At 45.1% G+C, this 17970-nt stretch overlaps 1 protein-coding gene across 1 annotated transcript; it reads right to left on the minus strand.

The window, feature by feature from the left end:
• Positions 1–8918: 8918 nt before the first annotated feature.
• Positions 8919–11870, minus strand: LOC119273436 (B3 domain-containing protein Os03g0619600-like). Its single transcript, XM_037554592.1, has 7 exons — positions 11789–11870; positions 11290–11378; positions 10800–11181; positions 10526–10719; positions 9672–10035; positions 9336–9571; positions 8919–9224 (listed from the first exon to the last, which is right to left on the minus strand). Exons 1-7 carry the CDS (start codon positions 11868–11870, stop codon positions 8919–8921), a joined length of 1653 nt encoding a protein of 550 aa, XP_037410489.1.
• Between the last annotated feature and the right edge of the window lie 6100 nt (positions 11871–17970).

Consider the following 17970-nt stretch of genomic DNA (forward strand, 5'->3'; position numbering starts at 1 on the left):
GAGGTGGGCCAGCCAGGGTGGGCTGTCCGGTTGGGTGGGATGGGCCGAGGCCCATGGGGAGCCGGGGGGGGGGGGGTTCTTTTGTTTTGTCTTTACTTTTTATTTTAGTAATTTTGCTTTAGTGTTTTATCTTTATGCCCATTTATTTTTGTTTTACAAAATTCATACAAAAGCACCTAATTTAATGTGACTAGTTTTACCACTGCCACAAAAGGTTTCATGCCTAATTAAAAAAGTTTAAGATTTTATAAATTATAAAATGCATTTAATTTATTGTTTAAGGCACAGTTTTATTCACCAAAGCGCATTTAAATACTTTACAAATGTGGTTTAAGGCACGGGACTTGAATCATCACGAGATTAACCACAGTAATCGTGGTGATGTGGTACCATTAGCAGAGGTTAATGTATCCGGGCGTCACACTCAAGTTCTCTAGCCCTTTCGCCACCGCCACCGCCACCGCCCCCCTTCTTCACTTAATTAATTTGTTTTTACTACATGTTTTCAGGACTGACATAATGGCGGACGATAGAGCTGACCCGATTATGGACAACTATGATCCGGACGGTGAAGCACATATGTTCGGCATCATAAACGGCGATATTCTATATGTGCCGACCGGACAAGAAGAAGGTGATATCTCTTCTTATCTGAACCTTGACGGTGAAGATGAAGGGCGCCGTCAGCAAGATGATGCCGAACAAACGTCGATAAACGACGATCTTCAAATGGAAGTAGCAACCACCTCCGGCGCCGAGGTATATATATATACATTGAGCCTCTGGTGATACAAACTAACTGATTTGAATAAATATGTGTGGACTAACGCGCGCGACTCTCTTTCTTATTTTAGCCCTCGGCCGGATCGTCGAAACAATTGAGTACGTCGTCAAAGCGTGGCGCAACCAAGACGATGAAACAAGGAGAAACATGCACCATCGAGGTTGTCGACAATGCAACCGGCAGGCCGCTGGAGCCCCGCAAGAACGCCACCAAGTTTGTCAACCAATGCGGAGCCATTGTTAGAGACAACGTCTCGATCACCGTCCAGGAGTGGAATAAGCCAAAGAAGGCACGAATTGCTGGTTTCACTTTTGTCGATAAGAGAACAAAAAAAGATTGCTTCAAAAAGCTTATGGAACATTTCGTTCTACCTCCGGAATACAACAAATTCGATGAGGAGGGTAACAAGATTGAGGAAAACAAGGAGAGGAGGAGGCTAGTCAAACAGTTCGCTCTTCATAAGATGGCCGACGCATTCCGGAAATTCAAGCAAAATCTAGCCCATGACTTTGTCAAGCAGAACAAGACTCCGGATTTCAAAGGACAATATGAGAAACTGAAACATGATTGGCCAGAATTTGTGAAGCAAAAGAAATCGGAGCAGTTCATTCAAATATCGAAAAAAATAAGGAAAATGCGGCTAAGAAGGAGTACAATCATATTATGGGGCCAGGAGGGTATCGCCTTTGGGAGCCTAGGTGGGAGAAGATGGAGAACGAGCTGAGGGCGCGAGGAATCCGTCCAGGTACGGAGGGATGGGACCCAAGGGCCAAAAGCTGGTGGTACGGGCATGGGGGAACGCTGAACCCGGAGACAGGGGACTGTGTTTACCGGGGCAAAATAATTAAACCCACCCAAGCCCTTATTGACGCAATGAGGGATGCTCAAGAGGGGAAGATCAAGTTCAACAAAGAGAACGACGCGCTGACAAAAGCTCTCGGGAATCCTGAACACGGAGGACGTGTACGAGGCATGGGCCACATTCCGTGGAAAATAGGGTTCCCCCAGAACGATGACCCGTACGGTTACAGAAGCCGGAAGAGAAAGATGGATCGGGAAGCAGATGTTGTGGCACGGTTGGCATCGGAAATGGATGTGATGAAGAAAACCGTGAGTGTACTAGTAGCCGAACGAGATGCAGCTCGGGCGCAGCATGAAGATCATCCAGCGGATCTCAGAAGCCAGCAGCGGAGAAGCAGTGTGGCTTCCACGGAGGCCCCACCGGCTGGTGGAGATGCACCGACGATCGAAATTACTGCACCGGAGCCTCTGGTGGTCGAAATTACTGCACCGGAGCCTCTGGTGGTCGAAATTACTGCACCGGAGCCTCCTCGCTACCCCGTGGACGATATAAAGGAGATGAAAGAATGTCATCTGTATTATCCTATCGGGAACATGTCCATGAAGGTAGCCATCGGCAGTGCTTTACCATGTTTACCTGGAGCACTCCACCACAACACCCCCATTCAAGATGGCTATGCTCGTGTCACGGTGGAGGACATAGTCCAAGGGTTTGAGGACCTGGAGATTGACATTGCTACACCTGAAGGGGAGAAAAGACTTGGAGATGTCAAGCGCCATTTCATTCTATGGCAAAAGAAGTTTATCAAGTTTCCAGGCGAGGCGCCAAGGACAACAAGTCCACCCCCCTACGATGGTGGCGGTTCACCTACACCTCCGTCACGTCAGCCGACGCCCCCCAGTCCACAACGTCCGGCGGGTGATCAGACGCCGCCCCCCAGTCCTCGTCCGGCGGGTGATCAGACGCCGCCCCCCAATCCACCTCCGGCAAAGAAGCAGAAGCAGTCCTGGATTATTAACCCGGACCCTTATGTACCTAAGACCACAAAGGTACCGGAGCCATCATTGAAGCCTCTCCCCACAAGGCCTTGGGAACGTAGTGCCGAGGAAACTGCCGCGGCCGCGGCTGCTGATCATGAGAAATGGAAGGCGGACTGCAAGAAGAAAAGAGAGCCCGAGTCCAAGCCAGTATTTTCTGATGAGCAAAAGAAGTGGGCTAAGTCATTTTTGAGCACACCGTCCCAAGCCGCGAAGAATCTGCCTGACGACTATGCACGTGAACTTCGTAGGCAGGCACTCATGTTGAAGGAGAAGAAAGAGCGGGCGGAGAACCAGGAGAACAAAGCCTTGGAGGAGGCCGAGAAAACGGAATTAGAAAGTAAAAAAAGCGGGAAACGAGTTGCCCAGCTCGGGGAACAAAGTAAACAATCGATTGCCCCGCTTATAGTGAAAGTCGCCGGTCCGGATGACCCTGATATCATAGCAGCTGCGGCAGCACATGGATTGACTGTAACGAGTGCCAGAGAACAAGCGGCCAACTTAGGTATTACTCTTCGTGAACTGTTAGGCCTTGATGAGGCGCCAGTGAAGGAGGTAGTAATTACATATGTGAAGAATGGGCCTCTCGTCGAGCCTGCGCAGGAACAGGATCTACCTCCATAAATGAAAGGTCTGCTGAAATGGTACAAGGGTTACATAAAAAATAAAAACGCCAAAGAATATATTTATGCGGAAGTTAGATATGAGCATCACTTCAAACATTACTATGTACAAATTCATCTGAGTGAATTGTTCCAGCTTTTCAATCTGCGCGAGCTCGACAAATCTATCATCAGTTGCTACGTTCTGTAAGTGATTTATTTCTACCCCATCTCGTTCATATTGCCTGCACTATATATATGTCCTAACTATATTGTTGTGTCCGCTATTATACATGCAGAATGAAGATTAAGGAATGCAGAGTAAGGAACATCCATGATGTTGGGTTCATTGACCCACACATCGTTAATGGATATGTGTTGGAGCATCACCCCGCCGACATGGAGGCAGACCTGTGGCAGTTTCTTACAAAGCAGGAACTCAAAAGTGATATTCTATTTCCTTACCATTTTGGGTGAGTGTTTCTGTCTTGAGCACATTCTCTTTTGTTTACTCCATGCATGGTATGTGGCCGGCTAATCGATGAGTTATGCATGACGTACTGTGCATGTATCGTGTCCGCAGGTTCCACTGGATTCTGCTAGTAATTAAAGTTGACACCTCAGAATGTCTCGTCCACGACTCTCTGAATAAGGTCCAAAGCTTTGGGTCGACATGAGAAGAATGCTGCAGAAGTAATTATTTTCATTCATTTGCGCTCTATATCGATCGGCCTATTTCGTTCATTTCCTAATATCAAGTAACTAATAACTCTCTTGTTCATTTAATTTTCTTTGCCTCGTAGGGTTTGGAGACGGTTCGTAGATACAAAGGTCGGTGAATTCAAAAAAGAGCTAGAATTCAAAAGGGCAAAGGCTAAGAATGGTGAGGATATTCAGCCAGCGGGGACCAATCTATGTGCATACTATGTCTGTGAGATGATCCGGAGATACACCTCTGAGCGGGTTCCGAGTGATACCAATGCTCAGAGGAATAACCTCCGGATGATGCTTAGTCTAGAAGCTCGCTTCCGACCACTTCAAGAGGAACTAGCTGGATGGTTCAGGAGGGAAGTCCTCCATCCTAAAGGAGAACACCATTACGAGGACGTAGAACTTTATATGCATTAAATTATGTATGGAAACTTGTTCAAAATTGTATATGGTCATCCGATGATATTGAATATATATTGTATATTCCTCTTGAATTCTTTTTGGTTCTAATTTCAAATTTGTTTGAAATTGTACATTCATATGCATGTATGTAGTACCGTAGAATATGTGAAACTCCTTCAAAATTAAAATAAAGCACAAAAGAAATAAAACAATACAAATTAAACAGAAAACAGGTTTAAGGGGGGGGGGCTAAAACCCTAAACCTGCGGCGGCCTTTAGTCGCGGTTGGCCAGAAGAACCGCGACTAAAGGTCCTCCGCCCCGACGGCCACCTGGCGCCCACGTGGACGGGCCTTTAGTCGCGGTTCTTAAGCAACCGCGACTAAAGGGTGGGGCCTTTAGTCGCGCCCATTCGGTCGCGGTTGCGCAACCGCGACTAATGGCAGTTGCGAACCGCGACCAAAGGCCCTTTTTCCACCAGTGAGGAACAGGGAACAGTGCGTCTTAGGGTTGGTTTTAGGTCTGTATTTGGTGGAGTCCGGACTGTCCAGACGTTTGAATTTCGGGGAGCCCACTAGGTGCCCGTACATGCCCGGGCGTATGAGGAAAAATGAGCTTCAACTTACAAATGACCTTAATCATTTTTATTTATTTATATGCATTGCAGCCCGTAGCAACGCACGAGCGTTCTACTAGTAACACCAACGCTTCAAGTTGCTATCAGTTTTGATAAAATTTCATACTTAGAAGAGTGAGATGATGGTCTCTTTGTGCCACTTAGAAGAGCGATCTTTTATAGAACTATATTGTTTCCAAACTATTACGATGTGGTTCTCTGGACCGTTACAAATAAATAATTTGTGGAATGTGTTTTGTAGTTCAAAGACCGTTAATTTATGCTATGTACTGAATTGCTTTTGAAATAGAAATACTATATTCTCTGAATTTTTATTTGTCCACAAGAGCCGCATTTTGTCGTCTTGCCCGAGGCCCCGAATATGTATGGACCGGCCCTGGACTAAGCCAGTGACAAGTAGTACTAGCTGATGCTGTAACAGAACCAGTTAAGAATTTCTAGTCACATACTTCTTTTTTTTTTTGGTTGCGGGTATTCTAGTCACATATTCAGGCTACAAGGATTCCAGCCAGAACCAATCTAATTACTACTGTATGAGATAATCCAACATGGACATGCCGGTAGGGGGAAGAAGAAAAAATTGCAGAGTAGCTAGTATGTTTGGACCGAAGATGCCAAGCAGGATGCGAATGCCCACCGCGCATGACTCTGCTTCCACCCTTCGCCCTCCCCGCCGACCGTCATCGCAGCAGAATCATCACCATTTGGAGTCACTGGGATGGGGAGCCGTACATAGGCACGACGAGCTAGCGCGGGTCGGGATGGAAGCGAGTTCCCTGCCCCCACGAGCCACGGCCGATGCATCCGAGGCCGTCAGGCCCAGGACTGAGAGCACGAGACCCAACGTCTATCCCGCCGCCGACAAGCCAGGCAATGGGAGTCTGCTCCGAGCAGCGGGAGGCCTGCTGGGTTTGGTCGGCGAGGAGGGGAAGCGGTCAGAGTGTTGATGTAGGTGCGGTAGGTGTAATGCTTGCGTCGGCTGGCAGGGGAGGAGCAAACTTGAGGTGAAAATTGACCGGTTTTAAAAATATTTATCATAAAATGGCCACATCTGAGTTTTCATTGGATCCAAAATCACCCATACACCTCGCTTTCCCCTCCTCCCGAGCGTCCGGGAGGCCAACACTAGTGTCGCCGCCGAGCCCCCTCCTCCCCTCGCCGCCACCAGGGGCGCCAGCGGGTGAAGCCCGGTCGTCGCCGCCAGCGGCTGGCTCCTTCGTTTCCTTGTGTGGGGGATGCAGCCCATGCCGGAAGTCTTGGGTCAGGATGCGACGCTCGGAGCTGGGCACTGCAACGTAGCGGCGGTTTGGAGTTGGTCGGCGACGATGGCGTAACTGTTGTGCGATGGGTGGCATGGAGGTGGTGCCAAATGGAGGTTGGTGGTGGCAGCTGCTACTTTGCCACTGCGTGTCCATATCCGCCTCTAGCGCTGCGGGTCACGGACGGGCTCCCTTGTCGTGGCTCGCTGGTAGGGGGCCAGCGCGGCAGTGGTTCAATGTGTGCTCCTGTTGCTCGGTCGGGCCCTTGCGGCGGGACCGTGGTGCACGGCCCGGGAGGGCTCCCTTGTAGCCATCTATGGCTATGGCCTCATGGCTGCGGGTGGCTGGCGGAGCTGGGATGCGACGGAGGGGTATGAGCACCGGGGTCCATCACTTGCCGAGTCCGTGGACGTCTTTGTCCTCCCTACAGCTCTGTCGCGGTGTTTTCCACTCCTTTCAAGATGCTCTGGGTGAAAACATGATCTTTAGGATCAGATTGTGGTGGCTAACAATGGTTGTAACCTTCTTGAAGGCATCGTCTTTGAAGTCCTCGCTCCGGCGTTGTCCGTCTCACCTTTCCTCGGTGGACCGCTCATCTTGGTGGTGATCTCCGTCGGCTCATGCAGTTCTTCTTCGTGCATCTTTAGGATGCTTGGTAGTCGTTAGGGCGGTGTGTCGCTGCTTGTATGTGTTGTGTGCGGTGATGGAGCATCTGTGTTGATTTGCTCTGAAGCGGAGGAGAGAGGATCGTTTTTCGTCAAATAGCCGCATCTGCATGAGATCTGGGGCTGGGACACTATGCTGTGCTAGACAACATGACACCCCGGGTTGGGGCCTCGTTCAAATAAGTCATTTAGAAATTTTGAAATCAGGTTCATTTTGTGTTAGAATTTTGAATAAGGATCAGATTGACAATTTTCACTAACTCATAGCCGCATGCGGTGCAGGGCCGGGCCATCACAATTTATGGCCTATGCCGAACTCCCAAATGAGGCTTCCTCCCTGAAAAGAAAACTATACTAGGCTTCTCAAACTTACCAAGTAGACGGCCCAGTCAATGTCCAGTCACAAAAACATGACCTAATCGGGCTTCCCAAACCAGCCATAGACGTCCGGGCTGATGGACCCTCAAACTCTGCCAAATCTGAGAAAGCCGGACAGGTCCAAGCGCGTCCACCACGTCGGATCGTCCCACCCTGGTGCAGCCAACCCTCACAAATACTCCCACTCCGGATGAACCATAAAACAAAGTCCACACTCTCTCTCCTCCTCTCCCCGTCCCCTCCCCTTTCGATCCTAGTATAAGCAACAGTGCCACGTCCTGTGGCGGATCCAGGGCCGATGACTACTGAGATTCGTTTCTACATGACACGAACGATGTGGATTAGATCATCCTCCACATCGCGTTGCGGGGGGCGCGGCTGTACCGTCACCAGGCTCCTCTCGGATTAGGGCATCATCGACGCTGCCTACGGCTGCGGTGGCCAAGAACAATCTCCTAGCCCTCTTGATCATGCACGGCGGCCTGCTCCTCCATTGGATCTCAAAGCGAGGTCTCGGGAGAGGACTAAGGGGAGCCGCACAACACCTGTCGGTAGGTGGGGGAGCCGTGGCAGGACTAATCGGAGGGTTGGAGTCTAGCAAGCCGAGCTCGTCGGCACGGTTTGCGCTGGAGGGGCAGGCCGTGGAGCACATAGGGGCGGGTGGAGCCGGGGGCGCCAGTTTTTTTTTTAAGAAAAGGGTAAGATCTATTTAAGGCCTCTTTTGATTCATAGGATAGGATTATCATAGGAATAGGAATCTTGTAGGAAATGAGATGACATGTATCTCAAATCCTATGAGTAGGAATAGGAAACAAGATGTCATTTGGTTGACAGCAAAGGAATTTTTCCATTGAGTCTAGGCTCTTTTTTATTTTTCCTATGAAATGTGAAGGATAGGAACCAATCCTACGTAGGAATAGGAATCCATTCCTATAAACCAAAGGGCTCTAAAGGAAAAAATCCTATAAGAATCCTATCCTCTAGAATTCCTATAAAATTTCTCTAAACCAAAGAAGGCCTAAAAGGTTCAGCGCAAGTACAAAGCATCTCAAGCGTAATAAAAAATTATATTGAGATTCTGAGACTATTGAACGACGACACATGCCCTCAAAATGAGCCGCCATCATGGCGTTGTCAATGCCCCCTCACCAAAGCCCTTAAAACTGTTTCAGGGTTCTGCTGGATATGCTATAGCTGATTGATACCTGCATCCTTGCTGAAAAGAAACTTTTTCACCTGCATGATCACGTCTCAATTGGTTGAAACTAAATAGGAGTCATACTTTAAAGATACAGGCACTCTAGTATGCCTCATTTCTTTCGGCGCACTCATTCCCCGTTTCACCCCACCACAGTATCTCGTATGCTGCTGGAGAGAACCCACATTCAAAACCAGTGCCTTCAAACATCAGCAATTAGCAACACATCACTGGTTGTTCAAACTTGAGCCATCCAAATTACTCTCAAATTAACAAAGTCCTCACAGAACTAAGAAACCAACAATATAATGGTCTAATGATGAACATATAAATTTCTTGATGTACGGCTCCCCTTTTGCAGATGAGACACACTACCACACACAGTTTTCCACTCCCAAAGTTCAAAATCATCATAGCAGCAAGCATGCAAGACATGCTTTCAGTCTAACATTTCTCGCGGCGAATGATGTAGACCATCATCGTCAACTGCTCCTCGTTCTCCATCAGCTTGAAGAGGCAGAGGTCCCCCTCCCGCAGGCGGTTGTCGCGGGCGAAAGACGGCCATCCTTTGATAACTCTCATCTGCTGGCTCGAGGCTCGCATGATATGCGTATATCGCAGCTTGGTAGGCCATGATCTGCTCTTCCCCTCCCGCTGAAGTACTAAGTTGATTGCATTACACTTGCCACCATGATGGCCAGCAGCGAACTTCTCACCAAGATACCTAGCCGCATACCGAAATCCAAAGTTCTGTTTACATACATAACAAGGGCAAAACATTAGAATGGCACAGATGCGATACTTGGGATCTTTTTTCCTATTTATCTTATAAAATGATACGAATGGAATTGATGAACTTACTAGGATGGGAGTGTTAGTGTAATGGCTGCTATCACGACATACATTGATCTTGCCGATGATAGCAACATAGAAGGGCAATTCTGAGTCTGACCCAATGTCCTTAATTTTCTCCAGCACTTTGTTCTCCTGTGCTGGTGTTAGACAAGATCTGTCAGGCAACATGAAGGGAGGCTCGGAACCTTCTTCAGAATTATCAGATACACCATACTCTTCATGTTGTGGAGAGTACTCCTCATCTGTACAAATTTTCACATGAATCAAACATATTACAACATGAACTGAAGTTTGACACATGCATCCTAGAAGTGGGAACATCTTAGTGGTGTGTTGACATACCATTGATAGATGGTTTGGTCTTAACTCCGCCCATCTTGGTGCTTCTCCTTCCATGATTAGAGCCAATGTCAGTTGTTCTTCCAGGGGAATGATCAATACTCAATTTGCCAAGGATGTGGACCGTCATTCTGAATCTTTTCTGCTTAGTGTTTGTCATTGGTTCAAAGAGGCAGATATCGCCCTCCCTAACGCGATTGTCACCAACAAAGTCGCCCAAAGAAAGGTTGCGCCGACCAGCATCAGTCGAGCCAGATGGCCTGATCTGAAACTTGCACTCCCAAACCTTGTTCTTCCTAGGCACCTGGAGTATGATATTTGTATCTTTGCATGGCAAGTACTTGTGTGCATAATCCTTACGCATTACCTAATGGAAAAATAGGTATGAAGTATTAGTGATACAGTTATGCTGTTTTATATGATAGCTGAGTACTAAACATAGTTTTAAATAGCCGGCTATAGCTTCGCTATAGCTGTTTGAGGGTGTTGCCGCTAAATGATTTCATGTACAATTTGCCGCTATAGCTCCGCTATAGCCCGCTATAGCCCAGCTATAGCTGTTTTTAAGGGTCGCCGCTAAATGCCATAGCCCGCTATTTAAAACATTGGTACTAAATAATTATGATGTTAAGACTATGACAAAGGTTAAATTGCTCTAACACACATGGATTCAACTGATAAGGAAATAATAACGTAGATTTAGTAATGTATATGCACTTTGTCAAAGCATATCCTTCAGAGGTTCGTAATAGTTAGAACCTGAACACTGACTTTCCAAAATAGTATCATACCAAGAAAGTGTGCTACAGACAGAGGAGAGCAGTTCATACAAAACGTGTAAGGTAAAACTAGCGTACCAGATCACCATGATGTCTCACATTACTCTTCTTCATCAGTACAACAAGCATAGGGATTTCCGGTCGAATCTTCTGTACAAATGCATGTAATTTCAACTCCTGCGCTTCTGTAAGATCGCACTGCCCTGATAAGAGATAATAATTCCTAACATCATCTGACTCCACTGGATTATCTAGTGATAGATTGTATTCTGCTGTAAAAAAAAATTCACCAGTAAGAGAAGGTGTGGTGGAGGGTACTGAATAATCTCAGTACACAATTTAAGGTCTTAACCTGACGATTCTTCAGACGAATAAGATCTTTCCTTCTGGCTTCCATCTGAATCTGATCCTTCGCTTGCTGAAGACTGAGTAGTACCACCACAGCTACTAGAATTATCAACATCAGATGTGCCAGAACAGCACCACGCTTTCTCTTTACCGTTGGAATCAAATATTGTAACCTCAAAGCGGGCATTTCCAAGGTATCGAAACATCAATGAATAGTTCTCTTCTATTTGATTGGTATCAACAAATGTTGCCCATCCAGACTTCAAGATTGTTCTGTTCATACTCTCAGTGACTCCAACATCATACATGTTACCATCAGAGGTTTCTAGTCTGACTGTTCCCCATATCTTTCCTCCAAATTGGTTCACAAACCACTCTGGTATGACCTGTAACAAGAGAACGAATGGTGCAAAAAATGTTTGAGGCAGCAAAAAAACTCTAAAGATCAGACAGCCCACTGAATTAAGAAATTAGGAAAGACAGAAATAACTAACCAGGCTGTGCATGAAGTTGCCATTGATCTGCCTTAGAAACTTAAGCTTGATCTGGCAGCATTCACATGGATTACTCATCTTGGATATTCCTGTAAAACGAACCATATATCATGTGTTTGCATAACTAATGATTCCCTAACATCATTCGAGATCAGTATGATGCGCTCTCCGGTTCTTTGGAATTATTCTAGTACGTAGTCGCAAGTGTGTTCTAGGTGGAGGTGGATGGAGTGTAAACAGCTTGTAGCACTCTCGGGTGGAGTGTTCTTTCACCCTTGCTTCTTCTCTAATATATGATACGCAGCATTCAAGAAAAAATATATGTAACTTAATGTTTCAAGCATCTAATACTACTGTGTATGCTATGCATCAGAGCTCGATTTTTACAGCATATATATACATTCCATGCTTATTTTGGGCAGCAGCATGAATTGGGTAGTGCAAAACATGCTAGACATGGGGACTTTAGAGAAGTGAGTTATCAGCTCGGCAGAGTGACCTGCGTCGCCCGGCACTTCCACCTTGTTTCCTCTGCTCCCTGCTGTACAAGACGAACACAGATGAACAGTCTGTCGAACCATGGTTACCATGTACATGAGAAAGTTTGCAAAACATGCAAATCTGTCATAGGGGCAATAACTTTCATACTGGATCTATTGATCACTGGGCTCCATTATTTGAGATGTTACTAGGGGATAAAATTCAGATCTAAATCAGATGACTGATATCTCTTAAAAATGAAAAAAAAAACATAATGGTTAACAACCACAGAACATTCAGTTTTATGAAATTCCTATCATGGTAGGTAGCACAACATGACTGCTCCTACCGGTTTGTGAAATTCAGCAGAAATAAAAAGAAAGCTAAGCAACAGTAAAACTAAAAAACAAATACTGCTGCTCCATTCAGGTGTGGAGGAAGAGAAGACATGAATAAACTGCAAACAGGACTGCTGGTGCTGGAGGTAGAAGAATCTCACCGCTGGTGCTGGAGGTTGCTGCGCTGTAGAAGAACGTGCAAGGGAATGCTGGTCCGGTGGTCTTACTTATGGAGAGGAAAGAGCGTCTAGGGACTGGAAGGGCACAAACAGAGATAAAGTTATGAAGGGAGCTGTCATTTAAGCCTGCGTTGCATTTATATATAGACTTCTCATATTCCCTAGACACTAGCTAGTAGTTTGACCGTCTGAGCACCTATTCTCTTTCTTCTTCCCCATATTACCCCTGCCAAAAAAAGTGGAAGTAACTCCCAACTGTATCAATTTTGTAAGACGGAAAGAAAAAAGGACCGGAGGGAGTACCACCCAACGAGGGCTAGGCTGCTTTCCCGAGGGAGTAGAAAATTTGAATATTTCCTGTCTATTTTCTACTCCATCTGTATCAAAATGAAAGACGTTTTTCAGTCCCAATCTAAACCAAAAAACATCTTACATTTTCTACTCCATCTGTATAAAAAAAAGGATATTGCAGGGGACGTGGGGTATCTCCTCGCGAGCTCATATGCTCTTAATGAACAGTAAAAACATTCAAAAAATTCTGACATTTTTTGGTGCAAAAATTGACAAATGTTCTTAGTGCTTGCAAATTTTCATACCGAAATAACATTCATGGAATGGCAAAAAAAGAACACTCCAAAATGCTTTCGAAAATAGCATTTTTGGAGTGTCATTTTTTTACCACGAATGTTATTTCAGGATGAAATTTTGCAGCCACCGAGAACATTTATGAAAGTTTGCACCCAAAAAATTAGTTTTTTTAGAATTTACTATTCATCCTGAGCTCAAAATGTGCTCGGGAGTAGAAGGATCTTCCGTATTGCAGGGTGTCTTCAAACACGTTTCCTTTTTTTTCGAAAAGAAGATTAAAGATCTGCTCTCTGAATCAATCAATGGACGCCGTTTATTCATTTATTCTAACTCTTTCAGAAGATGTGTCTACCCCTTGATCCATATTACTCCTAAGAAATTTCAAAATTATTTCATTATACACAGCTTTGACATTTTTCATTGGTGGCATGCCAACTGAATAAACTAAAATGGGCGTGCAAGCACGAAGAAAACGGTGCATTTTGATCAGGTCATGTGAATTCTAGTTACGACCTTTCGTAACCAGAAAGCAGCGGCATTATGGAGACCAAGCACCATTTTTCGAAAAGGGGCGCTTTATTACTTAAAGGATTTAAGCATTACACCCGGTCTTTGCATAACTAAGATGTACACAGCCAAATAAGATCCTCTCACATAAAATAAAAATAAAAAGGCGAATTACAACGAAACATGTAGAGTCCGTATAACACCTAATGTGGAGGGGGGCCAATCCTTAGATCATGTTGCCACCCATGTTGGGTAAAAGTATCCCTCGCTGTAGCCTCCAATCGTGTACACACCTCCGTAAACAAGCCTCGATTCTCCACGCGTTGTAGAGAGGACCATAAACGAAGAGTCCCGGTACATATGTAGATAACCTGCAACAGAAAAATACTTTTATCGTTAAAAACCTTATCATTTCTACATAGCCAAAGCGACCAAATAACGGCAAGCGCTCCCACCCTGAGAAGAGTTCTAAACCTGTGATCAATCCCGTGTAACCAGTTGCCAAATACATTAGCAACACTACGGGGAGGATACAAGCCAGAAGCTATTTGGATGACTGGCCATATAGAACGAGCCAATTTGCATTGGAAGAATAAATGTTTTATTGTCTCCCCGTGGTGAGAAAATACACATTGCGGGCTTCCATGCCAATTCCTCTTAATAAGGTTATCTTTAGTAAGAATGACTCCGCGACGAAGATACCATGCAAAGATTTTATTTTTAAGAGGTATCTTCATCTTCCAGATCTTTTTGTTATTAACAACTGGCACATCGGACTGGATTAACGCTCTATACATAGAATCCACTGAGAATTGTCCATTCACATGGAGGTTCCATGGGAATACATCAGACCCATGTGACAATTGCACCGTGGACAACCGTTGGAGCAGGATATTCCACAAATGGAGTCTGGGTCCAATTAAGTTTCTTCTGAACGTCACATTTGGCGGAAATGATTTCATTACGGTGGCGATAGTATCACCTTTGTGACGCACAATGTTGTATAGAGCCGGATATTGTTCCCGGAGTGTGGCATTTCCTAGCCACTAGTCCTCCCAGAATCTAATTTCCGAGCCGTCCTTAATCGAGAAGGATCCATAGCAGAAGAAATATTTCTTCGTAGCCATTAGACCTGCCCAAAAGTGGGAATCCCCAGGCTTCCAATATACTTGGGATACCGCCTTGGAACCCACATATTTCCTCCTTAGAAGGGTTTGCCATACACCATCTTCCGTTAGTAATTTAAACAACCATTTGCCGAGGAGGGCCCTATTCTTAACCTCAAGGTCATGAATGCCCAACCCACCTTGGTCTTTGGGATGGCAAACCACACTCCATTTAGCCGGTCGATATTTCTTTCTCTCGCTATCTCCTTGCCAAAAAAATCTTGATCGGAAGTAATCCAATCTATGTAAAACTCCTTTCGATAACTGGAAGAAGGAAATCATATATAGTACCATATTACTAAGTACTGAATTTATGAGGACCAATCTTCTACCCAGAGACAACAGTTTACTTTTCCAACTGCTAAGTCTTTTTTGCAGTCTCTCCTTAACGTGTTTCCATTCAGCATTTGTGAGTCTCCGATAATGTATCAGTATCCCCAAATATGTGATCGGAAACTGACCCAACCCGCATCCGAACAGTTCAGCGTACAGGTGGGCCTCGTCTTGAGCCTCGCCGAAGCAAAACAATTCACTTTTATGAAAATTGATCTTTAGACCCGAGAGTTGCTCGAATGCTGATAAAATCAGTTTCAGATTTCTTGCTTTCTCGAGGTCATGGTCCATGAAGAGAATCGTATCATCAGCATATTGAAGTATAGAGAGACCACCATCAACTAGATGATTTACTACCCCATCAATTTGGCCATCAACCTTGGCACGCTCAATCATGACCGCTAGCATATCCACCACTATATTGAATAGCATGGGCGATATCGAGTCACCCTGTCGCAATCCCTTCTTCATTTGGAAATAGTGTCCAATGTCATCATTGACCTTAATGGCAACACTACCTCCAGAAACGAAGCTATGGATCATCGCGCGCCACTCTGCAGAAAATCCTTTCATTCTGAGAGTCTGTTGAAGAAAAGGCCACGTGACTTTGTCATAAGCCTTTTCAAAGTCTATTTTGAGTACCATCCCATTTAATTTTTCCGGTGTAATTCATGAGCTGTTTCATGAAGGATAACAACTCCATCTAGGATGTGTCTGCCTTGCATAAAAGCTGCCTGTGAAGGCCGAACCACATGTTCAGCAACCGAATTTAGCCTAATAGTCGCAACCTTCGTGAATATTTTAAAACTAACATTAAGGAGGCAAATAGGTCTATATTGTTGTATCCTTTCAGCCTCATTAACCTTAGGTAATAAAATAATCTCACCAAAGTTTAAGCGAAACAATTCTAGTTGGCCAGCATGTAGGTCGGTAAACAAAAGTAGGAGATCCGGTTTGATGACTTCCCAGAATTTCTGATAGAACTCAGCGGGAAAACCATCCGGACCCGGGGCTTTGTTATGCTCCATTAGGAAAACCGCCTTTCTAACTTCCTCCTCGGAGTATGGGGCCGTTAGAAGGTTGTTTTCCTCATCAGAGACCTGAGGGATGTCATCTGTTCGGGTCTCATCCATCGAGAAGTTTCCTTCCTCTGGGGCTCCGAACAGATTTTTATAATAATTAGTGATATAAGATTTAAGTTGCTCACGCCCCTCAATCACTCCCTCATCCTGTTGTAGGGAATGGATAATTTTCTTCCGGTGTCTGCCATTGGCAACTCCATGGACTCCATGGAAATATCTAGTATTCGAATCACCTTTCAGGATAAATTGAGAGTTAGAATGTTGGTACCATTTGAGTTCCTCTTCACACAACATGTTAGCTATCTGTGCATTCGAATGATTCTTGATCTCGATTTCATGCTCAGATAGAGGTCTAACCTCTGCTAAAGCTTCTAATTCATCAATGATAGATGAAAGACGAAGGTTCTCCTTTTTGAGGATACCCACCGTATGCCTGGCCCAACCACAAAGGAATTTACGTAATGCACACATTTTGTTATTCCATCTGTGTATTGGGGTAGGCCCGACGAATGATTTCTCCCACACCTCCTTGGCCATGTCATGGAAGCCATCCTGAAGCAATCACCCAAGTTCGAACTTGAACTTGCGTCTATGTTGTGGTTGTGGCAACCCAATAGTTACAAGAATGGGTGCGTGGTCCGATATAGCCTCGATACGAGGTAGAGCACGAACAGAAACCATAGGAAATTTTGATTCCCAGTCGGTATCCATTAAAACACGATCTAGTTTCTCATATGTCGGTTCCGGAAGACTGTTCGCCCATGTGAATTGTCTTCCAATCATAGAAACCTCTCACAAATCTAGACTGTCGATGACAGCATTGAAAAGGAAAGGCCAATGATTATCGTACCTACCGCGGCTTTTCTCATTTGGAAATCGAAGCAAGTTGAAATCCCCACCTATAAGAATGGGATAGGGATTATCTTTTGCCAGATTAACCAATTCACGAAGAAAATCGGCCTTGAACTCATCCTGGGCTGCCCCATACACGGCGACGAGGGTCCATGTGAAGTTGTTGGCCTTGTTGCGAATATAGAGTTTAACGTGAAACTCACCATTCGAACTAGCCAAAACATCCATAGTTCCTGTATTTACGCCAAGTAAAATGCCCCCAGAACGACCTCTAGGCGGTTGCGAAACCCAAGTAAAGTCTATCCCGCCAGAAAGACAGTTAAGCAGACTTACTCAGAAATCACGTCTCCCCGTTTCAGAGATAGCCAAAAAATCAAAATTGTATTCCCTATTACATTCTGCAATGAATAAATGTTTAGCCAAGTCACGAAGACCTCTGCTATTAAAAAACATTCCATTCATGAGGAAACAATGGGAGATTTAGAACACTTTGCCCTCTTATGGGACTTACTATCTTTTTTCGAACGTGCGGTCTTTGATTTACGTCCGGATGCTGTAAGCTCAATCAATGAACTAAGCCCGGGTTCATCTAGACTCACGTCTGAAACCGCCCCTACTAAATGAGAGAGTAGCTGACCATCTGATGTGGCATGCAGCTCCTCCTCATCAGTACGGGAGACATAAGACTTGCTAGAAACACGTGGAGTAACTTTTAATCGATCATATTCCAAATGTTTCAGAGCGTTAGTCGAAATAGAAATCTCCTTCTGATTCTTTCCAATACTAACACCCACATTATTCAACTTAGAAATGATGGTGGTATTGGAAAAGACCAAGCACCATGTAGGCCTTAATTTCAAATTAAGGCCCCAATGCAGCTATGTCTTTATTTTGCATTTTGGCATGGTAAATACACATTCCAGGAGCTTAGGCCAACTCCAATGTGGCAACGTGAAGGGACACAAAATTGGTCTGTTTTTTTGCCCATTTTGGTCGGTTGTAGGCACGACGTCCACCCTCGCCCACGTTTTTCTGCCCATGCGCCAAACTGCCCGACCCATTTGATCTGCATATTTCCAATAAACAAACTGCCCGACCTATTGCTCGACCGAAGCTATAATTCATGACGGCATTCATGCTAGCATATACAAAATAA

The sequence above is a fragment of the Triticum dicoccoides genome, chromosome 3A (assembly GCF_002162155.2).
Source record: "Triticum dicoccoides isolate Atlit2015 ecotype Zavitan chromosome 3A, WEW_v2.0, whole genome shotgun sequence".
Lineage (NCBI taxonomy): Eukaryota > Viridiplantae > Streptophyta > Magnoliopsida > Poales > Poaceae > Triticum > Triticum dicoccoides.

What these genes read in the sequence shown, in the direction of transcription:
- LOC119273436 (XM_037554592.1), bottom strand. Translation starts at nt 11,870, where the DNA reads ATGGTTCGACAGACTGTTCATCTGTGTTCGTCTTGTACAGCAGGGAGC. An exon ending in GCAACTTCATGCACAGCCTG is followed by an intron (nt 11,182 to 11,289) that starts GTTAGTTATTTC and finishes CTCTTGTTACAG; the next exon opens with GTCATACCAGAGTGGTTTGT. An exon ending in GACCAAACCATCTATCAATG is followed by an intron (nt 9,572 to 9,671) that starts GTATGTCAACAC and finishes AAATTTGTACAG; the next exon opens with ATGAGGAGTACTCTCCACAA.